Source organism: Filicampus tigris, chromosome 2 (genome assembly GCF_054856515.1).
Source record: "Filicampus tigris isolate MCC_2025a chromosome 2, RoL_Ftig_1.0, whole genome shotgun sequence".
Taxonomy (NCBI): Eukaryota; Metazoa; Chordata; class Actinopteri; order Syngnathiformes; family Syngnathidae; genus Filicampus; species Filicampus tigris.
Genome location: NC_141218.1, coordinates 21,312,654 through 21,340,523, shown reverse-complemented (window position 1 = coordinate 21,340,523; position 27,870 = coordinate 21,312,654). Strand labels below are relative to the sequence as shown.

The following is a 27,870-nucleotide window of genomic DNA, read 5'->3' as shown; positions in this document are numbered from 1 at the left end:
CATGACCTATAACCCGTACAACTCAATTGGGTAACAAACTAAAATCGGGGAAAAGTACAAGAGCCTGATTGCATAAACATGCACACCCTCAAACTGATACTTGCAGCACTTGGTCTTTTGGATTCGAAGTCTATCAACAGCACTTTTTATTGTGTCAGTTTGAATGGTGGGAATTAATTATGCTACAAAAACACCAGTAATGGCATTTGTTATTGCTTTAGCTCTATCTGAGAAGCCCCGGATGAGGTTGTTTATTCTGCTGGAAGTTGAATTTTTCCTCAAGCACTGAAAATATTCACATTTCTGGATAATATTTTCAAAGGAGTCAAGTTAGACTATCTTCCAAAAACATCACTAGCTATTACATCCCCTAGCCAGAAGCTGAGCTGCACCGTTTGTTTACGCAGCAAACTAGTGACTAGCATGCAGAAGTATTTTCCCACTTCTTGCCCTGTAACTAATATGTTCTAAGCGGGGACCCTGTTAATTGGCCCATTGTATTAAATAGTTACTCTTGCATTTGATTATGATTGTTATGACTTGTTATGATTTTGAAGAGAAGTCAAGGATAAATTGTTGAACCGTGGTCCTTGAGTTTGACATAACCTTACATGCATGTACTGGTATTTGGGATGTGGAAGAAAGCTCGAGAACCTGGAGAACATCCACACTCCACTTTGGAATACCAAAGTTGAGATTCGAACCTCGGAACTGCGACGCCACACTGCTGCCCCAATTGATGAATAGAAACAATTGTTGGTTGATTTTTTATTTTATTTTGATGTGCTTGTTCACACGAGTGAGCTGCATACAGTGGAGTTAAACACATCAACAGAAGTGGACAGTGTTTATAAAACAGTAATCATAATACAGCTTGAAGTTGGCTCAGGCTGTCTTTGATGTGTTGGATAATGAGGTGCATGCGTGTTAAAATAATGAGCTATTAGTGAGGGGAAAAAACAAACAAATCAGCATCTGGAGAGTCCACATAAAGGATATGGAATAAAAAAGAAAAATATAAATACAAGAGACTGAATACCTGAATAATAATTTCTCATAGGCTGGTACAAAACAAAAATCAGCAGTTATTTATCCATGCGACAACATATGAACACAACGTCATCATTCTCGGCTAGAAGGCACTCATACAGCTGTAATAACATAAAATATGTCAAACAAAAATTTGACACAGTGATAATGATTTTCAATTTGACGTTTTCATTGGCACATTGGAGTGCAGACTTACAAAGAGGTGCGCACCATAACACCGGCCCTGACTCGGTCCATAAAGTACAGCTTAGAAACTAGTAAAACCTTCAGTGAGAGTTAGTGAGCCAGAGGACTCTTCTGATTGGACCAAGCCTTCAATTGGCAGCATGTTAAGAAAAATTGCATAGTTGACATCTGGAGCGCTTAAATGTTGTCGAAACACTCGAACTAAACAGACAAGTCCGAGCCAGCCGCTCAAATACTGCAGCAATACAACAATTATTCATCAGCTGTGAAACAACAGTTCAATGACACTCCGCGGCCATGCAAGAATGGAACTGAACTTAAAACTTGCATTGTGTGATAAAATAAAAGAATCATCCTTGCCATGTTATAAGTCCTGTTCCTTCGGGTTCTTAAAGAAAAAAAAAAAAAAGGAGAAGCTGCTCTTTTTCCTCTTGACTGCTTCAATGTTTGTCGTGGGCGGCGTCCGGGAGACTCCGCGGTTCGGGTGACAGATCCACACAGGCGCTTTGGTGAATCAAACCCTTTCGGCTGTGGCTCCGCCTCCGTTGTCGCGGCGATCGTCGTGGACTGGAAGGCAGCTTTGAAAAGGAAGGATGGAGAGTGTATGAGGAGCCATGTGACATTTGTGTGCATTATATCACAGATCAGCAGGAGCAATGGAATATGTTATGATCCATACAGTATTTTCAATCGACTGTAAAAAAATTTAAAAAATCTGACTACATTGAGTAACAAGAGTTGCCTTTTATTACTCTTCCATTTTAATTGTATAATAGAACTACAGTATTTTGCACACATTTTGCATATCGCTTTCATGACGCAATGCTAACGGTTGAACAAACCTTCCATTTTTGGGGTCCTGAAAAACAGTACAAGTTTATATGTTTATATCACAGTTCTTGCTATACATCCCACTTAGCGAAACCTTTGAAGGAAAAAAAGAGTGTAAATGTTTTTGTTTTTTTGCTGACTTCCTCTTCAATTCGTCTTCATGCTGTGATTTTGTTTATATCCATCCATCCATCCATCCATCCAGATAAAAGGCTTCATTATGGCGTGATCCATGAATCAGCCCCCCCGCCGCCTATTTTGTAATAGCAATTTCACAGATTGATCTTAGATGATAAATCATGCTAAACTCAAGCATTAATAACCCATTAAAGCCTAAAGCGCATTCCAAATTAAGATTGCCCAGCCTGGATGGAGCTCTACGCTCTACCGAGTGTCCTTCCGGTCTTCCGTTGTTCCTTTGACTATAGATACAGAAGTCTTGTTTCGTGTAAAGTAAGTGCTGAGTTTCTTGCCGTGTGCATGACCTTTTCAAGGAGCACGTAGCCCGAGGTTGCGTGAGCATTACGCAAACCGGATCGGACGAAGCCATTTACCCGACTGCATCCTTTGTCCACATCATCTTGTTCACTGATGGACTGCATGAGGGAAAACAGGTTCATCCTACCACTGCGACTGACACTTGGAGCCTTGGGAGGAGACACAGGAAAAATACATCCGGTCAACTATTAATAGTGAGAGTTGCTGCACCATAGCGCGTGTGTGTATGTGTGTGTGTTAGTTTACAGTGATGATGACAGGTGGCGCTAGCTGCCCAGCATCCTGGTTGGGATCAGGCTGTGCAAACACCTGAGACGATCAAGGATAAGTGACATGTATCCAAATCACACAACGCAAAATGGATTGATTACATAAGCCAAACAGTAGAATATAAATATCGTACAAAGTATATCAAATGAATGTTCTCCTTTAAAAGGAATTGAAATGGCATCAGAGCCTACTGTAGTTGCAGTTGTAATCGATTACCTCTTCCTCAGACTCCTCTTTTTCATCACTGCTCTCGGTGATGTCATCGCCCTCGTCAAGTCCTTCGTCTTCTTGCTCTTCGTCCTCTAAATCATCTTCCTCCTCCTCCTCCTCCTCCTTCTCTCCATCATCTTTGCGCTCAGGCTTCTGCCGTTGGTCTTTGGACCTTCGCCTCCAGAGTAAACTGTGACGCTGCTGGCTGCAATGAAGATTTAAAAACCTTTAGAAGCCATCTTTTCCCACACGTGTGTACAATCGAGCTAATCTATTGGAAAATGGACAAGCAGATGCTTTTCTGTGACTCCTCCAGTTTTTTCTGTCTGTGTTGGACAGGCCTTTTGATGCTACTCTTCACATTTGTGACGTCATGAGACCAAGACGTCACCTAACAATTAATCAACTGAGTGCCTCAGCTTCGACATTGCGAAACTACAAACAGGATGCTCTCAAAGGGGAAGTGGCCACTGAGCTTTGGGCGTCGCAGCAGGTTGCAACAAAGATACAGACAGACTGTGGACATAGAACATTTTTTTTTGGGGGGGGGGTGGGGGGGGGGGTCAATTTTGCAGTGCAGGTCCTTGTTGTGCAAAAAGCACTCAAATAATGACCAATGTATGTTTGTTTCATCAGTTGCTTTTGTAAAAAAAATTTTTTTTTTAACGCCGTAAAGCGACTTTGTGGACCCTGCAACTCCGATGGAGGACTTGAGAAGGAGCCTTCAATTGTGACCTGGCGTTGAGGATGCCATTGTAGGTCTGCAGCTGCTTCGTGAAGCCGTCGTTGGGTTTGACTATGGCGCGGCGATCCCGCACGTAAGCCAACGCCACGTCCAGCGGCCAGCGCTGCTGCTTCATGGCGTAGGCGATCACGGTGGACGAGGACCGAGACACGCCCATCTTGCAGTGCACCAACACCGCCTGTCCGCTCTTCCTGCGGCGCACAAGGCAACAAAAGGTTGGTGGGTTGGAAAGGGAAAGGCAGTATTCGCTTAAAGCGGAATTCAACCCAAACATATTTTTTTTTCAAGCATATGTTCCCAGCAGGCCCACTAGTTGAAACACGGCATTCGGATTCATTTTGCGTTTGTGGAATAAGTGTTAATCCACTCGTTTTAGCCATCTCCGGGGGCGGCCATTTTGTCTTCTGTCGACTGAAAATGACATCACAACTGCTCACAGCGACCAATCACGGCTGACCTGTTTTCTGAAGCTGAGCCGAGATTGATCGCTGTGAGTGGTTGTGATGTCATTTTCAGTCGACAGAAGACAAAATGGCCGCCCCCGGAGATGGCTAAAAACAAGTGGATTAACACTTATTCCACAAACGCAATATTTATCAGAATGCCTTGTTTCAACTAGTGGGCTTGAATAAAACATATTCTCAAAATATGTTTGGGTTGACTTTGCTTTAAGCGGTGTTGACACAGCCCAATTACAGGAAAAAAAAAAAAAAAGGTCAGTAGACTACAACACTGAATATTTGAAAAGTCTTCGGGCGATTGTACACCATTTCCTTAGTGGGTGTATTTTTCCAGAAAATGTTTGTTGTCTTGTTTTGTTTTGTTGCCCAAAAGTGATTTGTTGGCCAAAAAACAAAACAGCTGATTTGGTGTTATCGCGCGCTGCGGACTACCTTGCAGTGTTGATGAAGTTGTACGTGTCGGTCCAGTGGGAGAGCAGGTCAGTGGCCTCCACGTCATACACTCTGATGTTCATGTAGGTGAAGGATTCTGGGAAGAAGTTGTCGATTTCCCTCGTCACGTTCAGAATGTAGCCCACGCTGTAAAAAGAAAAAAAAAAAAAATGCACGCTCGGGGATTTGAGAACGCAACCGTAGCAGAATACGGCGCAACGAAGGAAAAGAACCGACTTGTTTTTCTGCAGCTCTTCAAAGTTGGCTGCGTTCCACTCGGAGCCCTGAAAGCAGAGGAAAAAAAAAAAAAAATGTCGGCCTGATTGTGAAAGCACAGATCCTACTTGTACATAAATATTGCTGTCGAAAGAGATTTCCTGTAAACGTCAGCGCTTCCCAACCTTTACTGACTGAAAGGTACATACTTGACATGAGAACAATGTCAACTCTCACGAAAAGTATGCATACTGAAATAATGATGAAACACTTGCCCTTTGAAACAAATGAAAATGCCATTAATGCGTTCCAGCCCTGCAAAAAAAAAAAACAGCCCCCCCACCCACATTTTTTTTAAAACATCATTTCAATGAGAAAAATAGCACTCTACAGTATTATACTTTGCTCCATCTAGTTAGAGATGTTTTTCACAGAAGATAAAGAATACACGCCTGTGAGTATTGTCATATTGTCCAAACGAGCGTCATGTATAAAGAGTTGAGAAATGAGAAAAGCCAAGCTGCGTCCGGTCCGCGCACGCTCTGTCTTGACCAATAATGCGTCGTCGCCGGAGATCGAAAATGGCAGCCACATACCAGAGTTGGTCTGCGACGGGAAAATTTCTTTTAAAAGACTTGGAACTAGTTTTCATAAAAGTGTTAAAATATCACAACTACAATGCTAAATAGACAAATAAACTCCATCATTTCCCAGCAGGCCCACTAGTTGAAACAGGGCATTCTGATAAATATTGCGTTTGCGGAATAAATGTTAATCCGCTCGTTTTTAGCCGTCTCAGGGGGCGGCCATTTTGTCTTCCGTCGAACGAAAATGACATCACAACTGCTCGCAACTCAGCCGCGATTGGTCGCTGTGAGCAGTTGTGATGTCATTTTCAGTCGACAGAAGTGACAAAATGGCCGCCCCCAGAGATGGCTAAAAACGAGCGGATTAACATTTATTCCGCAAACGCAATATTTATCAGAATGCCCTGTTTCAACTAGTGGGCCTGCTGGGAAGATATTCTTGAAAAAAAAAAATGTTTGCGTTGACTTCCCCTAAATGGCGCGATATATAAATTGATCCCGCACGCCTGTAATATGGCTGATCTGATTAACAGAGTTGGAGTATGTAAAACGTCAGATTGCAAAAAAGATCAGGTCGCACGTAAACGGGCGGCCCGAGAATGATTCAATCGGAATCGGAATGATTTCAACCGGAACGACAAAAAAAAAAAAAAAGTCTCCACGTAAACTGTTTGTAAGACTGTTTTCACGGAAGCAAGAGCACCCCCTTGAGGAGTTGTGACTCAGCCCAAGAAAACGAAGGTTTCAAAACAAAAGCGCTCCCTCACCAGGTAAAGGTAGTCAAAAATCTTCGACGGTTTGTCCATCTGAGCCATGGTAACCAGAATCTCGTTGTCAATGTACTCCTTGAACGGCCTCATGTCGAAGCCGATTCGGCTCTTCAGGGCGGCGTGGACCTACAGCGGAGGCGGACGCACATCCAGAGCACTCTGGTTATTTCTTCCTTGCCGCCCTCTCCTCTGCCTCCGTCAAGTCGTACCATCTTGGACGTGAGGTTGTCCAAGTCTTCTGTCCTCATGATGTCCCTCAGATGCTCCCTGATCAGCCTCTCTTTCGAACTTCTGTCTGCACTACTGCACATGGAACACAGAGAGTCCCTTAGTTGAGACATTCCGTCAAGCCCAGATTGGGCCGGCGTTCATTTTTGGGCGCATGCGTGTCGGTTCGAAACGCAACGCGAGGCTGCATTTCTTCCTGCATCCGGGAGTGATTCCGCCGCTCTTTACTTCTGACCGTCGCTGTCCTTCCTGACCGACTCCAAGTCATTCATGGCCTCCCACTCGTTGAGGCAGAAGCGGTCCGACTCAATGTGCCGGCGGTAGTGCTGGGCCCACTCCAGGCCGCAGCCGGGGATCACCGCGCCTTTGACGGCCCGCTCGCAACAGCCGTGCAGAGACTGCAGTACTGACCTTGGGGTAGAAAGAAAAAAAAAAAAAAAAAAAAAAAAGAGGACAACTTTTATGGCTGTAATGCCCAGTTGAGGCATGCGTCATAGCAGCGGAAGGAAAAAAAAAAAAAAAAAAACAAAAAAAAAAAAAAAAAAAAAGGATGGAATTGGATATCTGTTACTGTACTTTAGCGATGATGGAAGCGCGTTTAAAATAACGATGACCAGGACGGACGGTGACAGATTTGGCCGGCTTGAAATAATGACGGACTGACGACCGCGGACGGGCGACACGGCCACTGTCGAATGATGAATGAGAGACCAGCAAAATTTACTGACGTGCCCACTTCTGATGGTTCCGATATTTTTGGACGCAGTGTAAATTCAGGTCGATAAATATTGGGACAGGAACACAATTCTCAATGATTTGGCTCTGAACACCACCGTAATAGATTTGAAATGAATCAAACAAGATGTGCTCCAACTGACGATGCTCAGCTTTAATTTCATCCAATTTACTTCCAAATCAGGTGAAATGTTTAAAAAACGACAACTGTTTGTTGTATGCCTCCTACTTTTTAAAAGACCAAAAGTAATGGAACAAATTAACAATCATGATTGACTTAGCCATTGCATAACATTCCACTTCTTTGCCTTAAAAACCTCTTTTGGTTGCTTTTTCCGTATGCTTCGGTTTATTGTCCATCTGAGCTGTGAAGCACCCTTCAAAGGTTTTAAAGTACAGTATTTAGCTACAAGGCATAAATACAAGGCAAGCAGTTTCATTGGCAGCTATTTTCCAGTCCATGACCACCTGGCCATGGAACAGCTGAGCAGCCAATTGTCCCATGACTTTTGGTGCCTTAAAAAGTCAAACTGTTGTGATTCCTACACTATTCACCTGATTTGGATGCAAATAGCCTCAAATTCAACCTGAAAGTCTTCAGCTCAAGCGCCTCTTTTTGTTTCAATTCAAATCCATTGTGGTGGTTGTTTGGAGCCCAAAAAAGTAGAATCGTATCAGGATCCCAATATTCATGGACCTGATTATGTGGATAAGAATCAAAATGCTCAAATTGATGATGTACAGTATTAACAAATATGCTAACACAAGCCTCATACTATTAAATAGTAGGGATGTAACGATTCACTGAAGCCCCCATTCGATTTTCAGTTCCCGATTTTCGATTGGATTTGAATTTTTTTTTTTTTTTTAATCGCTACCATGCTTGTCTCTGTGCGCTAGTGTGGTGCTCCAGCCATCCACAAACGCAATTCGCAATGATGTTTGGCGCAAGCGCATAATTTGATCTACACATTCAAAATGTGGTATCCATCTGGATCTGGAATGGAAAAAAAATTAAAGACATCAATTTTCAGGACCCTTCAGGACCATTCTAATGATGTAGGTATCTTGTCTTTTGTTAGGTGTTGCTGTATAGGGCTTGTGAGTGGTGAGATGTCCAAGTTTGATTCGTCTCGATTTAAATCGATTATTGGATCAATCGGTTTGAATCGATTTTTAAACGATTTTCGATTAATCGTTACATCCCTATTAAATCGAGAATAAGGTGGCTCATAGCGGTCAGTGAAGCAATGTAGAGGTTATCCGACTTTTACATCTATGGGGAAGAGTTCATCCGGACTCCAGGCCAAATAAAGCGAAAAAAAAAAACCCGTCAACTGTAATGTTGCTGATTGATGTTTTTACTTCTGTCTCTATAATAGCGTGTAGTTGCTTAACTGTGTTTTGGGCGTGTGCGCATGCGCGCGGACGACTTCTGCTGTTTAATAAACATAAGCACAGCGATATCAGATACGGGACACTGAAGGGAAGATGTATATAGGCAAAGTATACTGTAAACACTAAATCATGTTGGTGCAGGTACTCCCATTTTCGCCCAAATTCTAAAAACAGGTATGTTAACTGAAGTCTGAATGGATGTTTTGTGTGTTCCCTGAGAGTGACTGGCAACCAGTGCAGGGTGTAACCTGCCTCTTGACTGAAGTCAGCAGGAAATAGGCCCCTAGCTTACCTACGAGTGAACAGCATAAGCAGTAGGAAAAGAATGGATGGACATGCAGCTAAATCCAGTCTACGGATTTATGGGAAAGCATGAATTTGTGCGTTTTTGTGTTGACATTCGGACTCACCACATGGTCTGCATGGAAACCGGCTTAAAAATTCTCGTTTCTTCTGCTGATGTGACACTGAAACCGCTGTGAAGTAGGAGGAGACAGAAACCGAGTCAAAGAAAGATACAGAGCGTGACTTTGGCGGAAAGGGGAAGTGATACGAACAAAATACAATAAGTAGGCCGGCCCAAAAAGGACGCTGAACTTATTCAGCGTCAATTAGCGAGAAGCGAGAGGAGCGAGCGGAGAGGAACGTGTAAAACGCTGAGTGGCGCGGCTGGAGGCGCGAGTCGTCATGCCGAGAGTCGAGCCTGCTCTCCGTAGACCAGCAGATGCGATCACACGTCCGCAGCATGTGACGGGAGGACCGGCGCCGACGCAGCACTGGTGTCACTCAGGACGTTCTCATGCGCTTCAAGCACATCCTCAACCCTCACAGTTTGCGCCAAACGATTCCACGTGATAGGACCGCGAGGGCTTATGTAAGAGCACCAGTAAGTGATAGGAGCAGTCGCAATTCACGGGGAACGATCGCGCTCCATAAATAGCAACATTCCTTATTCGTATCTTCTCTGGCCAGAGACTCGGCGGTCGGCTCTGTGTCTGTGCTGCATATTTCTGCCATTTTTATGGAATCCATTATTCATTCCCTTGTTACTTCCCCGAGGGTGTTTTATTTTCATTCGTATGAGTTCTTGTTGACAGTCTTTTATGACTTGTGTTTAAAGCGGAAGTCAATGCAAACATTTTTTTTTTCAAGAATATGTTCTATGCAAGCCCACAAGTTGAAACAGGGCATTCTGACAAATATTGCGTTTGTGGAATAAGTGTTAATCCACTCGTTTTTAGCCATCTTTGCGGGCGGCCATTTTGTCTTCTGTCGACTGAAAATGACATCACAACTGCTCACAGCGACCAATCGCGGCTCAGATTCAGAAAACGGCTCAGCCGCGATTGGTCGTTGTGAGCAGTTGTGATGTCATTTTCAGTCGACAGAAGACAAAATGGCTGCCCCCGGAGGTGGCTAAAATGAGTGGATTAACACTTATTCCACAAACGCAAAATGAATCAGAATGCCGTGTTTCAACCAGTGGGCCGGCTCGGAACATATTCTTGAAAAACAAAAAAAAAAGTATGTTCACAACCCACACTAAATTATAACAAGATGTCCGACTTACCCATCCCCGTCCAGATACACTTGTGTGTCGCTCCAGACGGGCAGAACCAAGCCAATGGTGCACTCGTCACTGAAAACAAGCAGATGACCGAGCACAACGTGGCGATGAAGCCATTTGTCAGCGGTCCCTCTGGGTTGGTCGCACACACCTGTCCTGTTTGGGGAAATCCATCCCCAGTAGGATGGTCTCGTCTTTGTTAGCCAGGGTGGAGACAATGATGAGGTACCTGGCTCGGACCGGGCTGACCGACTCCAGCTGCACGGCCTGCGGAGGCAGGAAGCAGAAGTTGAATACATCTCATAATAAAGCCAGCAAGGCATCAAACATTGCACCTCTAAAAAGATAACAAAGCTCCGTTTGGACTGACGTGATCAGATAACTGGCGTATCGAGGAGTCCGGTGTCGCCAAATAGCGTGAACAAAATATTGAAAACAACTCTTTTAGCATGTGAACGCAGGTTTACACTAAGGTAACAAACACATAATTAAACAATGTCAGTGTCAATCACAAATGAGCATTGTTATATTTGTAAGGACGAGATTCAGGCGGAGTTCTGCAACTAGATTAGAGATAGACCGATATGCTTTTTTCAGGGCCGATACCGATTATTAGGCTAGGTTGACACCGCAGGCAAATGCGACCCGGATCCCATTTTTTTGTCCATATGCGACCTGTATCTGATTTTTTACGAGAGTCTGAAGAAATGTGCTGGCAGCAGGGGATCGAATTTGCATTCCATAATTTCCCCCCCAAATACTGTATTTATTTCTACCTGCTACCTAATCGCTTGACCGTATAAACACGCCGGACCACATTTACTTCCGCAAACACGTCGCCGGGCGTGACGTCGTCTCTTTTTCTGCGCACGCGGGCCACTTTGACGACGCGGACAAGACCGAGGTCGCATTCATAATGTAATATGAACGCTTACACAAAAAAATCGGATTTTTTCCAAATTGAGCATTAAGACCTGCGGTGTCAACCTAGCCTTAGTAGTCAAGGAGGCCGATAACCGATATTTTGAGCCGATATTCATTTTCAGTGAAAAGGAAAATATTGGCATCAAAATCTAAAGAAAAGCGTACCCTTTATTTTGTTTTAACGTCGTTAAGCATGTGAATCGAACAATGTTTCAGGTTTGCATCATTTTTAAAACTCATTATTACAAGATATTTTTGACAGTTAACATCTCTGTTATAAAATTCTAACAAAAAGTTCAGGGAGCACCCAGGATTGTCAGCATCCCTTAAAAAGGGCAAAGGAAAACTGAAACAATAGCTCCATGTAGTTTTCTATAGTAAATGAAAATTTCAAAATGACAGAAATGTTAAACTTTCACATATCTTTGTTTTCATTTCCACAGTTTTAAATTGATTTAACACCAGGCAGCAGAGTTTTAAACAAGGCCGATGGCGACATTCGTCAAAAAAGCCAAATATCGGTGCCGATAATCGGCCCGGCCGATAATCGGTCCGTCCCTAAACTAAATCAAAACGTACATCTCAGTTTTCATCCATGACATGTTTAAAGCTCATGTGACTGACCATGTGCAGAAGCGACTTCAGGCTAATCCTCAAGTTGACAATAGAACCATTGTAAAACAACCCATACGACACATTTTTCATCACAGAGACAGCATTTTGCGGGGGGATATTCAATCAATTAATACGTGCGTCAATATGAGCCCTCACCAGCTTGATACTATCTTCTGGTCGAAGGAGCTCGACCATGGCGTGAATGTGCCTGTGACGCTTGTCCGAAGCGCCGTCTTCTTGTTTCTGGGGAGGCGGCGTCTCCTCGTGGAGCTCCTCTCCCTGGGCCTCATCCAGGAGGAGCACTGCTCCCTTCACAAGGGCAAAACTCTCTCTGACGAAACAACAAGACACATTTATGTATGTTACATGCTCACAAAGGACGAGGTTTCTGCAACGGAAACGTGCTGCCGTCGATGTACCTTTTTTGAAATCGCCCTCTCCTTTGGGCGGTTTCATCCTTAAAAGATCAAATAAATCATGAGAACGACTCGTAAAGGAAGCTCAGAAATTTGAAATCCAGAGTGGTATTTTGACATCGGTGTCGCAAGGCTAACTTTAGTCTATCTAAAAATATCCTTTAAAAAAAAAAAGAATGTCTTGCCATTTTTTGGAGTGGTGCCATTAAAAGAACATTTTAACAGACTCGAAGACTGTGTCCAAATTTGGTATACGAATAGCTGGGGAAAAATGTTCTGTCATTTTGAGGGTGAAATGTGGTACAACACTGATAAGAAGCAGTGGAAGCCTGAAGTGAGGAGACAGACGGCGATAATGACGAATAAGCAAGGCGGTGGGTGCAGGGTGTCGGGGATGGATAAAAAGCCTCGGAGTGGAATAGAATAGCAGAGAAAATTGAAATACAAATACGATACAAATAGAAACGCAATACAAAAGAGAGTCATTTATAGTTCAACTTCTTAAAGGGGCTTCAGGGGAAAAAAAAAGGAAATGTGACACAGCGACATTACCTGTTACGCAACTGACAAGTCCAGACAGTCAAGAAGAGGGAAAAAAAAGAAATTTAAGTACAGGACTGGGCAGGAGCTACGGGAGAAGAATGATGCGTGATTGGAAGAGAAGAAGGAAAAGAAAAACAACACAAGTTAAGATAGCGGCATGATTAGCATCTATGATCAAATATGCAGAAATGACACTTGGACTCCAGCTTACTAGCTTAGCACCCCTGGCTGCTAAAATGAATGGCATTTGTTTAAAGATGGATGGACAAAGGAAGATGAGACGTTCATGAGGCAAAAGCTGATGACTCAGCGAGCGTTTAGAGGGACAGGAAGTGAGACCATTACACCGTCTCTGCTCTAATGAATATGAATCAGCTTTGATGAAGTCACAAAATATCTGTGGAATGTTTGCTGCCTAAACCTATTCGATCCGACGAAAACAAAACCATTTTTTATTGCACCGGTATGGTGTCCTGCTGTCCTGGGGCAGAGTGATGTTGGTGTTCTGGATACATATTTCTACAGTGGAAAAATAGAGCTTCATGTGTGAAGGTATGATGCAAAATGACTCGCTTGGCTGACTACTGCAATTGATGGGGGTGACTCACAGGAGCTGCGCTGATGGAGGGGATCCTGTGCAGAGTCAACAGAGCCATTGCACAGTGCAGGTGTCGCTCCGCTCAATGTGCCGCTGGGCTGCTGCGGGCAAGCTCAGACAAGTTTTGCAGGTTCCTCGGGCCAAAAGCGTGCAGGAACAGTCACCCGTACAATCTTTGCAATGGAGAGATGAATGTGAGAATACATCCATTAAATTAAGAATAAATGAGTAGATCATAAGAAAATAACAGTTTGACTTTTGTCATGTTTTGTGATACGAAATAGATGTGCATTAATGACATTGTTACCATATTTTATTGCACTGGATGTAGGATTGTTAAACTGGATATTTCAGAAGACAAGTGCAATTGACATAAGAAGTGCCTCTTTTTAACCTTAATGAAGGACTAATACATAAAGACAGCTACTTGGTAATGGATAGCACGTAAGAAAGCTATAAGTTGGAATTTGGGTAATGTAGACCCACCAAATAAGGATCAATAGCGATTGACATAAGGATCAGAGAAATTAAGACATAATAAATATTCGAGGAAATGACTCACCTTTAAGAAATTTAGAAGATTTGGACAATTCTATGTTAAAAAAAAAATTCTAACCAATGAGACAATTATCAAAACATTTGTCGATTAATTTGATAATTTATTAGTGGTCGATTAATCGTTGCATCTCCATTGTTTTTTTTTTTCAAACAAAAGCAGCAATAAAAACTAAAGTGGGAAAAATACTTGATTTAACACGTTGGACATTCCTATCATTAGACTCATATCAACTAATCAAACAACACGAATTTGTGTATACTCCATAGCGTTGACCTTCAATTAGTTTTCGATATATTTGATACTAAGTAATAAACACTACACATCGTTTTAATAGTCTTAATAAGAGCTGCCTTCAACCAAATAAAAAGTGCAAAGAGTTTCTAAGGCACAAGAAAAAATAACAACAACATCTAAACCCCAAAAAAGCATGAAAAGTCTAATTTAGATCTGTTTGTTCCCGACCGATTGGCCATTTCCAAGCACTGCAAACCTAGTATATGTTAGCCTGTTGCAGCTAGCGGTAGCTCATGTTTCAAATGCGCAGCTCTGTCAACTAAAAAAAACGAAGAAAAACTTGAGAAAAAAAGGCACACCTCTTACGTTTCCAAGCCGGAGTCCCAGCACCTATTTCCGTCTGCTTGTAGCCTAAAAAGTGCCAACCTCCAGGAGGAGAGGGAGTAGGACACTGACACTGACAGTGGTTGTAGTCATACATACGCACACTACGTACGTAGAATACCATGTGGATACTACAGGGTTACGCAAAGTCCGCGTCGGTAGCCTATTTCATGCTACTATCATCAGCTAACAACTTCACGAATTATTAAATACTGTTATTTAATTTTAATACGACAAATTATATACATGAACGACATACCATGTATATTTGATCTAAGTTTGACGTGTAGAAACAAATCGCTTTCAAGATTTTACGTAAGGGGTGGTTATTTCCGGGTAGCACGTTCGCAGTTTTTGTGCATGTCGGGATAAGTCGTCGTTTAAGGTTATTAATTAACCAGCCGAAATTGTACTAAATACGAGACACATACTGTGTGTGTGTGTGTGCGCGCGCGCAATAAGGGACTGAATTCACACTTCTGGTTAAGGACGATGAAAGCAGTTAAGAAAGTTATGAAGGTTTTTGTGCATAGGCAGCTCCCGCTTGAGGGGATGAAGATTCTGTCAACGTCTGGAGTGTATGCATCATTTTAATGCCTTACTTATTTATATTCAATGTGGTTGGATCGCATGTAAACGCATGCTCGTTAACTACCCTTTCAGTTTCAAAGTATTCACTGCAATCTAGCAACGGTACACTTCTGATTGCGGACACGAAACAATTCACGTGACTGGCCGAAATTGCAGTTCATATAATGTTGTCATCTTGGGTTTGTATGGAAACAGGTGTGAAGTGTGTTTGTGGGACTCAGGCTTGCCACGAGCAGAGTTTCTCAAAGGTGTGCAGGGGGCCGACGGTCTCCTGTGTCTGCTGTCAGATAAAATCGATGCTGAGGTTCTAGATGCTGCAGGTACACTTATTTTGAACGAAGTTACCCTACTCACTTTATTTGACCAATGTTTTGCACTACTGAATGGTCTGAATTGTAAGTCGGAAACTCTTGTAACATTCTGAAAAGAGTGCTATCAAGTATAAATTGTTCTGGTTGAAGGGCATGCTTCCAAGTTGGCGCTTAATAATTAAGTTTTCCACACCAACTCAGGCTGGTGCAGTCCTAACCAAGCCTTTTGCATGAACTGATGAAGCCTTCTTGGATGAGAGGCAAAGTGTCATTTAAGACAACCTGAACCGTCCAGTTGGGATTGATTCAATGCCCTGAGAGTGAAATGATATGGATGAATTTGAATATTCTCAAGCATGTTGTCACTGTCCCACGTTTGCAGAATGCGAGACAGTGAACATCAAAAAAAGGAAATAAGTTCTTATACCCTTACCTTTCTTCAACCCTTCCATAAAGTTGCATGAAAATTGGTTGTGTAGTTTTGCATACGCTTCACACTACCTCTCACCTTTCCAATTTAATACTTGATGTAATCATCTGGTGGTGAACAAATAAGGTACAATGTTTGTCATTAAAGTTCTAGTACTGATCCCTGAAAAGATACAGGATGTCCCAAAAGTCACTATTCACTTTCTTCTTTCTGTGTCCTTACAGGTATCATTTGACAGCTTAAGCTTTGATGTGCCAATTGGCGTGCCATGGGCAAGTGAATGATATGCTTGTAAAAACTGAAACGCCTAAACTGTAAAGTGCTGATGGAGTCATCTGTCGGCACAGTACCTGAAATAAAATTGGGGGGGGAAGTGTGTAGTGACTTTTGGGACACATTCTATATTTCAAATACCAAGCCATTGCTATGTTCTGAATCACAGGACCCAACCTGAAAGTAATCAGCACCTATTCCGTGGGATACGACCACTTGGATCTTGTTGAAATAAAGAAACGGTCAGAAACCACATCAACAAAACAGCCTGTCCACATATAAGAGCAAACTGTTAATGTTGTATTTTGTTTGTTTTGAACAGCGGCATACGTGTTGGCTACACTCCTGACGTCCTGACTGACGCTACAGCTGAACTGACTGTTTCCCTTCTCCTGGCCACGGCTCGCAGATTACCTGAAGCGGTGGAAGAAGTCAAAAAGTCTGTCCTACAAAGTTACACATTTACACCAAAGGGTTTTTACAGAGGTGGCAAAAGTAATCAAACACTGTAAAGATACTTGCAGAAACACAAATTTAACTCCCTTACTTAAAGGTGAAACCAACCCGAACACATTTTTTTTCAAGAATATGTTCCCAGAAGGCCCGCCAGTTGAAACAAGGCATTCTGATTAATATTGTGTTTGTGGAATATGAGTTAAGCAGTGAAATCCACCCCTTTTTAGCCATCTCAGGGGGCGGCCATTTTGGCACTTCCGTTGACTGAAAATGACCTCACAACTGCCGTCAAGACAACATATTCCCATAGCTTTGCTTGTGTTGTGAACAAAACATTATAAAATAGCTAATAATGATATCAAATATACACCTTGCCTCTATGTGTTTTTTTTTGATAATATACTGTCAGTTACATTGAATGCCAGAAGCTTAAAATTTCTAGCTGGCACAAGATGCATCAAACAATTCTCTTAAATAGGGATAGAAATAAAAAAGTTCAAAAAGAATAAAAAACATGTTCTCGCTAATTTGATTCCCAGGAATCATTTGTTTGCTCGCCTGCTGATCCAAGACGCAACACTTGCAATGCTTTATTTTATCAAAGGTTGGAGGATAGTTCCAATAGCCGTACGGTTTGCAGACTAACGATATTTATTGTACTGCAATCTTGTATTATCAAAATAACAATGACATCAATGATACCATTTGTATTATTTCATTCCCTCACCCAATTGCTAAATTATTTTCAATTCCTTTCACTACTCTTAAATAAGACCACGGGTGGTGAATATTGCTTCTCTGAATTTGTTGCGTCATTCTTGTAAGTACTGCTTGGTTCACGTTCTGGCTTTGAAGGTTGACTTTGCTTCTTGTCGCCAAAGTAACAAGTAGAAAATACAGATGCCTGTTTTCACTCTAAAGGGAGTAACTGTAAAGTCAATGATTGCCAGAAAAATGAATATTCAAGTACAGATACTTGAAATACTGTATCTGCTGAAGTGCAGTTACTTCCTAACCCTTTGTGTTAACATTGGAGCAGAAGTTATTTGCCTTAATGCCGTTCACTCACCAAACGATGTCTCACAGTGGCGGCTGGACGTCCTGGAACCCACTCTGGATGTGCGGATACGGCCTTTCAGGCAGCACCGTGGGAGTCATTGGACTGGGACGCATCGGTGAGGCTTCCTCCCTTCCATTACTTCACATCTAAATTGCTGGTTTGAAATGAAACTGTCTGTCGGTTACATGATCATTTGTGCGCAGGGCTGGCTACCGCCCGGCGCCTTGTGCCGTTTGGAGTGAAACGGCTGCTCTACTCTGGGAGAACAGCCAAAGCTGACGCTGCTGAGCTCAACGGAGAGTTTGGTAAGAAAACAAATGATTGAGAGCAAAGCGGGGTTCATTACGGTTGTTTGTGCACATCACGGACACACAAAAAATGCCTACAAAATGTGTGGGACATAAACGAAGTCCCTCTCTTTTGCTCATTTATCACAGTTCCTCTGGACACACTTTTGACTGAGAGTGACTTCATTGTTGTTTCGTGCTCACTGACGCCAGAGACGCAGGGCCTGTGTGATAAGGCCTTCTTCAGCAAAATGAAGAACACTGCTGTCTTCATCAACTCAAGCAGGTACGTTGCAAACAAATCACGAGTATAGACCCTTCTTGTGCGTCTACAGTGATACCTTTAGCCGAATGCATCTGAGGTTGTACCAGTTGGAATTATTTATTTGTCTTAGAACTTGGCTACAAAAGTGGCTCTGAACTCAGATAGAATTTCAGAATTCGAGGTGCCATCTTGCAAGATCTCCCGCTTTTTCTTTTCTTTTGTTCCCCTTTGCAACACTTTTTCCAAAAGGACAAAATGAAGCATGGCTGACCACTTCGATAAGTGTGTTGTTTAATGTTAGAGCTACAAGTTGAGACATGTTATGCGTTGACATGACTCTGCGCTACATATTACAAATTTGTCATTAATGTTAAAGGTGAAGTCAATCAAACATATTTTTTTGAAGAATATGTTCTATACAGGCCCACTAGTTGAAACAAAGCATTCTGATAAATATTCCGTTTGTGCAATAAGAGTTAATCCACCAATTTTTAGCCATCTCTGGGGGCGGCCATTTTGTCACTTCCGTCGACTGAAAATGACATCACAACTGCTCAGGGCTCAGGTAACGACCAATCACGGCTTATCTGTTTTCTGAAGCTGAACCCTGATTGGACATTATCTGAGCCCTGAGCATTTGTGATGTCATTTTCAGTTGACAGAAGTGCCAAAAAGGCCGCCCCCTGAGATGGCTAAAAAGGGGTGGATTTTGCGTCTTAACTCATATTCGACAAAAGCAATATTGATGAGAATGCCGTGTTTCAACTAGTGGGCCTGCATAGAACATATTCTTGAAAAAAATATGTTTGGGTTAATTTCCGCTTTAAGAATGTTTTCTTGGTTTTACAGTCAATTAACAAAGCAGTGTTAATTCCCTACCCGATAGTTGGATATGTTACAATGTTGCTTTAAACACCATCAGTGCAGTAAATAAAGGCGTTTTATGATTATGACTGCTGTTTGACCAGTGACGGCCTGTGCTTTTACCTTAAGTGGGACCTAACCAACTTAATCCACCTCCTAATACCACCACTGTCACATCTCTATTATGAAAAAACATTGTCAATAGTTTACAATAATGTAATATAACAGCATGCAACTGTGCCATTTAAATCATCTGGAGCAGTTCAGACTCAATATTTACCAAATAACATGACAAAAACAAATAAAATCCATCATTCAGTTCGTGTCTTGAGCATACTTCAACAGATTTGTATACACATTGTTTTAATTATTCATAACAATGGCTGTTGACGTTTGACTCACAAGGGGGGCAGTAGTGAACCAGGAAGATCTTTACGAGGCTCTGACCAGTGGAAAAATTGCTGCGGCCGGCCTGGATGTAACAACACCTGAGCCACTACCGACAAACCACCCGCTTCTTGCGCTCAAAAACTGCGGTGAGTATGCGGCGTTAAATTTAGACCTGTTTATGTCTGCTTCTTTTTGCTGAATTCGTCTTTCGCTCCATATCTCGCTTCGCACAGTGATTTTGCCGCACATCGGCAGTGCCACCTACTCCACAAGAGGCGTCATGGCTTCCTTGGCAGCCCGGAACCTGCTGGCGGGTTTACAGGGCACACAAATGCCCAGTGAACTCACCTTCTAGAACCTGAACGGGAGTGGCCATCATACCTTTCAGCTGCTTGGATGGCGCACTGAATACATTTTGTGTATTGTGACATCAATTGGAGACCAGAGTGAATTGAAATTGAACTGCGCTAATCCGAAATTACATTTCTGTTACAAATCCACTAACAGCACTTTAGCAAACTCTTTGTTAGATTTAAAGGGGAAGTCAACAAAAACATTTTTTCAAGAATATGTTCTATGCAGGCCCACTAGTTGAAACAAGGCATTCTGACTCTTATTGCGTTTGTGGCATATGAGTCAAGCAGCAAAATCCACTTGTTTTTAGCCATCTCGGAGGGGCGGCCATTTTGTCACTTCCGTCGACTGAAAATTGCATCACAATTGCTCAGGGCTCAGCTAACGAACCAATCACAATCACTGCTCACCTGTTTTCTGAAGCTGAGTCATGATTGGGGAGGCCATTTTGTCACTTCTGTCAACTGAAAATGACATCACAGCTCAGCTGAGCCCTGAGCAACTGTGATGTCATTTTCAGTCGTCATTCAGTCGACAGAGGTGACAAAATTGCTGTCCTCTGAGATGGCTAAAAACGGGTGGATTTTGCTACTTAACTCATATCCCGCAAACAATATTAATCAGAATGCCTTGTTTCAACTCGTGGACCTGCATAGAACTTATTCTTGAAAAACAAATGTTTGGGTTGACTTCCCTTTACACATATCCTACTACTAAGAATCATTGATTGGCACTCTGGCTTTTTCTAAATGAAGTAATTCCCATTATGCGGAGTTGTCGACTTTGAATGTGAACTCCCAAGTGGTAGTGTACAATAGTTCATTTTCCTGAGAATAAATAATTACATTTAGTTTGAATTTAAAGCACCTTGTGTTCATTGCAGTTTTTTTCATTCTACATTGCTAGTGAATTCAAAAACTTAACTCAAACTATTCATTTCATACAGGTCATGAATAAGATAAATAAATAAATAAAATAAAAAATTAAGTTAAATTAAATTTTAAAAAAAATTAAAAATGCAGTAAGGGTGACAGGATTAATCACTTAAGAAATTCAAGAATTTGGTCTGGCCAAACTGCTGTGGAGTCAATGCAGAGTGTCTTGGAAAGAACTTTTGTCCTTCCAGTTCAAGCAGGTGGAATTCTTAGAGTGCTTGTACAGATGCGACGACTGGCTGAAGCGTTTCCCACACTTGAGGCAAGGATAAGGCTTTTCACCTGTGTGGACACGGATATGCTTCTTACAGTCCGCCAAGTTCGTGAATGTCTTTGAGCAGATTTTGCAGGCATATTTCTTGTCTCCTTCCACCAGAAGCACGTTGACTTCAGCCGCTGCTTTCTTGCACTTGGACAACACGTCCTCGGAAGCTCTTGTCAGAGGAGCTTTATCAGGTCCAGCTGATCCGGAGGCTGCTGGAGGATCGTCTTCGGACACTGGCACCGCCTTGGGAGCGATGCGACGGAAAGTCGTTCCACTTGATGCCGCTTGTCCCTTCGAGGACCTTGAAGGCTCCAGGCCGAGGAATCCCGTTAGGGAGTTGCTCGCGGGCTGGAGGATGAGTGTGTCGCTAAAAGCAGGAGCCCGAGAAGGGAGAAGCTGTTGCAAAGGGAGAGAAGTTACCGGGAAAACAAGAGTTGGATCCGTCATTTGAATAGGAGAAGCATTTGAGTTTTGACACGGTTGGTCCGCACCGCCAGCAGCAGCATCGCTGGCGGCAGCCGCTGCAGTGGCAGCTGCCGTCAGACTCGCGAGACTGGTTTCTTCCTCCAGAGCGCCTATCTCGCTGACAGGACCAGGATTCAGCAAGCAGGAAAGGGCCAGCTCAGAGAGGCTGTCAATGGCCTCGTCGTCGTGGACATCGCCACATTCTTTTTCGGGAAGATCTGAGCAAAGCTGGGTTTGTAAACAGCTGACAACGCCATCCGGACTGCTGATTTTGTCAACGTTTACGTCAGAGGAGTCCTGTGGGGGCGATGGTGGCGAAAGATGAGGAAAGGAGGTGGTCATGTTTTCTTTTTTTATCTTCACTGTCTCCACCACGGGACTGCCTTCATCTTTGACAAAAGTCTCTGCACCTGCACCTGCACCGCTGTCTGATTGACTGGGCAGCTGAATCTCCTCTGAGTCAGTCATGGTTTTGCCATATTTTTCCTCCACCTCATCCAATTGGCCCTCCCAGATGTTTACTGTCATCTTTAAGCATTCCGGAGAAAGCAGCTTCTCCCCTTGCTCGTCGTTGTTGGCTGTGCTCCGGGTCACTGAATTTTCTTCATCTCCAGACCCTCTGCAGGTCCTCTTTCTGTCATTCAGTCTGTCCTCATGCGACTTTCTCTTGTGCTCGGAGGAATCTTCCCCCGACTGGCTAACCTCTACGCCCTCCTCGTCAAGTAGCTCCACAGATGTGAGCTGGGTTTGAGAGGACGGGTGCTCCCGCCGCTGCACTGACCGCCAGCCTTTAGGCGCCATGGCTGGGAAGTTTTTTCTGGACAGGTGGAGCTTACAGGCCTTGACCACGGAGTTGAGGTGGAGGTGCGAAGCGGCCAGCAGCACATCCATCACGTTGGAGGCCCCAAGCGACAAAGTGGATGTGTAGATCATGTCCAGCAGGGTGGAGAAGGCCTCCGGGGTCACCACCTCCGGGTCGAGCGCCATCAAACCAGCACCTCCGACTTTATCGACGCTTTGTCCAGTAGCATCGTCTGCGCCGTCACTGGAGCTGATGAGAGCCTTGAAGTGGGAGCTGCATGCTGCCAGGATGGCGCGGTGTGCATGGAATTTGTGGCCTCCCACCTCCACCACACAGTCACACATTTGAGCATGGAGCCGCTGGAGGTTCAGCTGCTGGAAAATGTGCTGGAAGTGACCTGGAAAGTCCATATTACAGCGCTCCCCCACGTTATCACAGATTTCTATGGGATGGTTTTTTGGTGTGTTTTTACAGTATACAGCCAAGTCTGAATTGAGAGTTAGGCACTTTTTTTTGTAGTACCGCGTTGTGCTGTTGGAAAAAAGGAAGTCTACTGGATGAGCTGCAGTGTCATTAAAACAATGAAGAGGCAGAGAACCTTAACGATAGGATACCAGTAATAGTTGTTGTTCCCACAGAGCAGATAGATGCCTGTGAGTATTGTTGTATGCTCTGTTTTTATGTGTTGCTGCTAAGTGTGTTTAAGTAGCTGTTTCTTTAAGGTTTCAAATTACCGTAACATTGACGTTAATTTTCATTAGCCCATCTATGGCGTTTTGCATCGTTAGAATTAAGTGACTTTTGTTAGACAAAATGATTGTTTTATCTAACAATTTGGTGTTTGAATATACAATGGTTAATTCGTTTATTGCATATTCTTTGCAGTTATTTGGTCGTATATTATCGTATATATTAATAGTTAGCCTGTGTATGGGTTTCACGTTGAATGTTACGTTTAAGCTTCCGGACCGTCACAAAATGTTATGTTTTGGTACAGCTTTTCAGTGTTTAAATATACGTACAATGTTTGATTCTCTTTTATCGGTTAATTGAGAACAAGTGCTCGAGAATACTTTTGAGTGTTTTAATAACCTACATTAAATTTAAGTGCATGGTAAAAGTACAACTATTTTTTAATGGTCTCTATAATGTGAGTTTTCACCTTTTGCGGTTGGCACTGAAACGCATCCATCGTGAAAAGCGGCGGTACGGCTACGTTGTATGCTAACGTCGACGAGGATGCTAGTGTCATTATAGCAGGTAGAGATGTCTGAAATGTGCTGAAAACGACATAAGAGTAACTCCTGTCCGACCTCTCAGTCATGTCAGACGTGAGCGTTCATTGTCTGCATCCGAGGCTGAAGCAGCTCTTTGTGGAGGAGATGCGGTCCTTGAAACACGATCGCACCGAAGGAATCGAAACGATGCCCACAGATCCAAAAATCGATCGTTGTTTATTCTCGCTGCACGAAATCAGGTCCAGAAATATGCGAGGAGGATTCATTTGTTTGTCGTAGAGTGCGCGAAGGACGCCTGGTGAATCTATAATCCAACATGGGAGGAATGGAGCATATAATGCAACATTACCACCAAGTGGTCATCTTGTGACAGAGCAACAAATGTTCCCTGGAACCAGACTGAACTTGACCATCTTTTTCCACACGGACTGTGATTGCAGACGCAAACGTTGACATCAAGTTGGCGCGATGGCTGATACACAAGAAACCGTCCGTAAAAAACAGAAAATGTCTAAAGTTTGGGATCATTTCAGACTTAAAGAATATAACATAGTGCAATGTGACCACTGTCAAGCAGAATTGGCTTTCCACAGCAGCACGTCTACAATGATTTCGCATCTGACCCGAAAGCACCCGGTCGTTGTTTCCAGCTCAACAAGCGTAGACGACACAAGGTAACGTAAACATTCACGTTACTTCTTTTACTGTAGTCTACAATCGCAAGTTAGCACGTATGGTATCTGTGGCGGCCGTAGCCTGGTGTCAATATTACCCTATCCTTAGATGTCTAAACCAATTCGTGGGAAATTAACAAGGATTAAAACTAGTGGCGGCCCTATCTTGAAAATCGTGACATTTGTGACCGCCCCCACCCACACACACACACACACACACACACGCACACGTGTTCACACAAGCGGGTCAAACAAAAACACGCACATAAATAATTACAATTAAGAATAAAACATCTTGTTTTGAGCAATAGAAAAAACAAAGTTGATTGCATTAATAGGATATAAGGTCTTCAGTGGCAGAGGACGTGCTAGTATATTTGAGGAGTGCCTCTGATGTTGCATACAAATGCAATATAATTTTGACATGAAACATACATAGATTGATCTTGTAAATTAACATGCCATGTGTTCTTAGTTCACCCATCAGCAGAATAGTATCAATAAACAGCAAAACAATTATTTAATTTCATATCAGTCAATATTTATAATTATTGATTTTGTTTCAAACCTATTTAAAAAAAACAGTTAACTGTTTTTGTGTATATCGTTATATAGCGTAATGTGCAGTTTCTCCTCCACCAGTACACTGTAAATGTAAATTAGGTGCTAACCCAAAGTAGTATTGTTGATACACTTCATTCCATGTTCATACAATGTAAGTAAACTAATACGCTCTTGCAGTGCATACATAAATTGTTCACCAACTGTCTTAGGACTACTTTATATTTTTTTAGCGGACTCACTATTGCCATAGTCCATTCATATTTTACTTGCTTGATTTTAATTTGAGTGCGATGCCGGTGGTTGGATATGGCTGACTGGCGCTAGCATCTTAAAGCCAGGGAACTCCTTTACTTGTACACCGCGTCTCCATCCGGAGGTGTTTAATCAGGTTATCATGCATAATATCATTTTATTGTAAGTCTTATACAAAGTCGACTGGTCATTTATTTGAACAAAGTTAGGCTGCTCGACGCGAGTATGGTGCACGGCCGCCGGGCTCGCTCGCATGCTCCGTTGGATTAGCTGCTTGTTCGTTGGTTTAGTGGCTTCTTTTTTGTTGGTTTAGCGGCTTCTTCTTCGTTGATTTATCTTCTTTGTGTTTGGAGGCGGATGCACGCTACCTACATCACCACCATGCCGCGATCGGCAGTTATTTGTTAGTAATAGCAGATGCGTAACTCTATATTGCCGGTACCGGTAAGACTTTGAAGTGAGTACAGGGCTAGTTATAACATCATGACATTTGTTATGCATATTGACAAATTGCTTTTTTTCCCCTCCCCCAGCACACTACTTGGTCGCCCATTTGCGTCATGCTCTGTTAAAGAAGCTGCCCTGTTAACAGAGAGCATTTTGGACATGCTGGTCACTGATATGCGCCCACTGTCCATGGTGGAGGACAAGGGATTTAGAAAGATGATTTCAACTTTCAACAATAAGTACAGCATACCTTCAATAACTTATTTCACAAATATCTTGGAGAGGAGGCACCAAGAAATGACAGAGAAATTGAAAAATGTCCTTCAGGACACGGAATGTGTTACACTGACTACGGACCTCTGGACGAGTGTGGCCACAGAGGCCTATCTCGGGGTGACCTGTCACTTCTTGGGGGACGATTGGGAGATGAAGTCCCTCTACCTCACAACAATGCGTCTCGAAGAGAGGCACGCGGCTGTCGATATTGCGGACTGGCTGGAGGCGACCGCTGCCAAATTTCTTATTCCATTGCTGAAGGTGAAGGCCGTCGTCCATGACAACGATGCCAATGTAGTGGGGGCGGCAGGAATTTTGAAGGAGAGGCATGGCTGGGCTTCTGTGATCTGCTCAGGGCACACTCTGAATTTTGTTGTTCAGAGCACGCTTAAAAACAAAGAAACCATCGCTAATTGTGTGGATTCTGCGAGATGCCTGGTTGAGCATTTTAATAAAAGTGAATTAGCTTGTACCAAACTTAAAGAAAAGCAGGAACAAATGGGAATGCCGCCAGTAATGTTGATTCAGGACGTAGGAGGTCGGTGGATCAGCACGTTTCACATGCTGTCCAGGCTCCTCGGACAAAGATGGCCTGTGACCGCGGCGCTTTCCGACCCTGCAGTCACCAAACAGCACTACCTGGATCTCGATCCGGAGCAGTGGAACCTCAGCGAGGAGCTGACTCAGATCCTCGGGCCATTTGAAGGAGCGACAGAGTTTCTGAGCGGGGAGAAATATGTGACTCTCTCTGCGCTTCCTCAGCTGGTGCACAATCTTAAGAAGTCAACGCTGAGTTCAGCATTCAAAACCGCATCAGTCAGAGCTTTCCAGGCTCAAGTGGCAGAACAGATCACAGAGAGATGGCAAAAACTGTTTTTATTTCATCCTGAAGCTCCTAACACTGTCATCCTGGCGGCCGCTCTAGACCCAAGGTTTAGGAAACTGAAGTTCTTGCCTTCTGAGGACGTGTTTAAGGTCCAGTGTACAATCCAGTCCATGGCACTCGCTGTTAAAAAGGAAGCTAGTCAGTCCAACGAAAGCAGAAGTGCAGCCACTTCCAAAACAAAAGACCATTTAGGTACAAAATATGGATCGTTGCTCAAAAGCATTCTGGGATCGTCATCAGACTCCAGCAGCAGCGAGGAAGAGGAGGAGGATGAGGATGAGCAGCTAAGTCACGCGGTACAGAAGGAGGTCTTGCAGTATTTTGGAGAACAGCCTCTCTCCAAGAAGGAGAATCCACTGCCGTGGTGGCGATCAAACGCAGCGCGATATCCAACCTTGGCAAAGCTGGCCAAGTCCTTTTTGGGTATCCCAGCAACATCGACACCCTCAGAGCGGTTGATCTCCGCCGCTGGGAACGTCACCTCAAATCGGAGGGCGAGCCTTGGTTCGGAGCAAGTTGATATGTTGACTTTTCTCCACTGTAATCATACGCTCTTGTAAAGGCTTGCAATTGCACAAATCCATCAACACACATATACAACCCTGCCTACCTCATCTGCATACCTTTCAAAGTTTGTTTTGTGATTGAAGCATCTATGCTTATATGGCCTGGCATTCCAGTTTTTACATGCATTTTTTAACAAACTAGTTTTAAATTCAAATGGTACAAGATATCACTATTTGTGTTTAGATTAAGGTTACGAGATCTCAACTTTTTTTAATGGATCAACTGAATTGTTTAGATTTCACAAATGTTTTACATAATCACATAATTTAAAAATGTTTTAAAGTGCTCATGTCGACCAACACTGTATATTGAATTGATCTTTAACATGTTTTATAAACAAGGTGTTCAAAAACCCCTCTTCATTTTTTCTGTGGCGCTCAGTGAAAAAACTTTGATGTCCCAGTTTTAGAATGCAATTGCAATTCACTTGTTGATTTTTTTTTCTGTAATTTGATATGCATATAGTTGCCACTAATGCTTCAGAAATTAAGTATTCCTAATACATGTTTATCGTGACTGTACACAATATTTACTGCACTACATCATATTGAGAGGAGTTTCTGCTACTGTAGTTTAACCACATGGGACAGCCAAAATACTAGTCAACAGCACATTTTAATCAGAGATGGCTTTGTGTGCCTAAATGCATTTTTGATGCCATTTCAAAAATGTCTCTTCCCCCCGCCCCAGCATATAATTTATTTTATTTTATTTTTTAGATATTTTCATTTTGTTTTTACTGATTTTACCATGCGTTGTAA

At 42.9% G+C, this 27,870-nt stretch overlaps 4 protein-coding genes across 8 annotated transcripts; 2 read left to right on the top strand and 2 right to left on the bottom strand.

Moving 5' to 3' along the window:
- Positions 1-753: 753 nt before the first annotated feature.
- Positions 754-14,654, bottom strand: LOC147151750 (protein phosphatase Slingshot homolog 3). 4 transcript variants are annotated; one of them, XM_086017792.1, is made up of 17 exons: positions 14,440-14,654; positions 13,291-13,453; positions 12,143-12,180; positions 11,880-12,054; positions 10,336-10,451; positions 10,188-10,256; positions 9,028-9,093; positions 6,713-6,895; positions 6,466-6,559; positions 6,254-6,382; positions 4,921-4,967; positions 4,684-4,830; positions 3,781-3,981; positions 3,052-3,250; positions 2,812-2,874; positions 2,622-2,714; positions 754-1,814 (listed from the first exon to the last, which is right to left on the bottom strand). In XM_086017792.1, exons 2-17 carry the CDS (start codon positions 13,336-13,338, stop codon positions 1,677-1,679), a joined length of 1,806 nt encoding a protein of 601 aa, XP_085873918.1. In that variant the 5' UTR covers positions 13,339-13,453; positions 14,440-14,654; the 3' UTR covers positions 754-1,676. The 4 variants fall into 4 exon arrangements, with proteins under 4 accessions (XP_085873918.1, XP_085873917.1, XP_085873919.1 ...); XM_086017791.1 differs by having other exon boundaries at positions 14,433-14,653; XM_086017793.1 differs by lacking the exon at positions 14,440-14,654 and adding an exon at positions 12,692-13,201 and having other exon boundaries at positions 13,291-13,446.
- Positions 14,578-20,604, top strand: grhpra (glyoxylate reductase/hydroxypyruvate reductase a). The gene is made up of 9 exons (XM_086017797.1): positions 14,578-15,035; positions 15,244-15,368; positions 16,232-16,304; positions 16,385-16,501; positions 17,605-17,693; positions 17,782-17,883; positions 18,016-18,151; positions 19,400-19,530; positions 19,618-20,604. The coding sequence occupies exons 1-9, from the start codon at positions 14,950-14,952 to the stop codon at positions 19,737-19,739; spliced, it is 981 nt and encodes a 326-aa protein (XP_085873923.1). The 5' UTR covers positions 14,578-14,949; the 3' UTR covers positions 19,740-20,604.
- On the bottom strand, positions 19,341-24,079 carry LOC147151748 (zinc finger and BTB domain-containing protein 5-like). Of its 2 annotated transcripts, XM_086017796.1 has the most exons (2): positions 23,519-24,079; positions 19,341-22,602 (listed from the first exon to the last, which is right to left on the bottom strand). In XM_086017796.1, the coding sequence occupies exon 2, from the start codon at positions 22,547-22,549 to the stop codon at positions 20,825-20,827; it is 1,725 nt and encodes a 574-aa protein (XP_085873922.1). In that variant the 5' UTR covers positions 22,550-22,602; positions 23,519-24,079; the 3' UTR covers positions 19,341-20,824. The 2 variants fall into 2 exon arrangements, with proteins under 2 accessions (XP_085873922.1, XP_085873921.1); XM_086017795.1 differs by having other exon boundaries at positions 19,341-24,079.
- On the top strand, positions 23,479-27,456 carry LOC147151747 (E3 SUMO-protein ligase ZBED1-like). The gene is made up of 2 exons (XM_086017790.1): positions 23,479-24,117; positions 25,467-27,456. The coding sequence occupies exons 1-2, from the start codon at positions 23,912-23,914 to the stop codon at positions 27,100-27,102; spliced, it is 1,842 nt and encodes a 613-aa protein (XP_085873916.1). The 5' UTR covers positions 23,479-23,911; the 3' UTR covers positions 27,103-27,456.
- Positions 27,457-27,870: the final 414 nt, after the last annotated feature.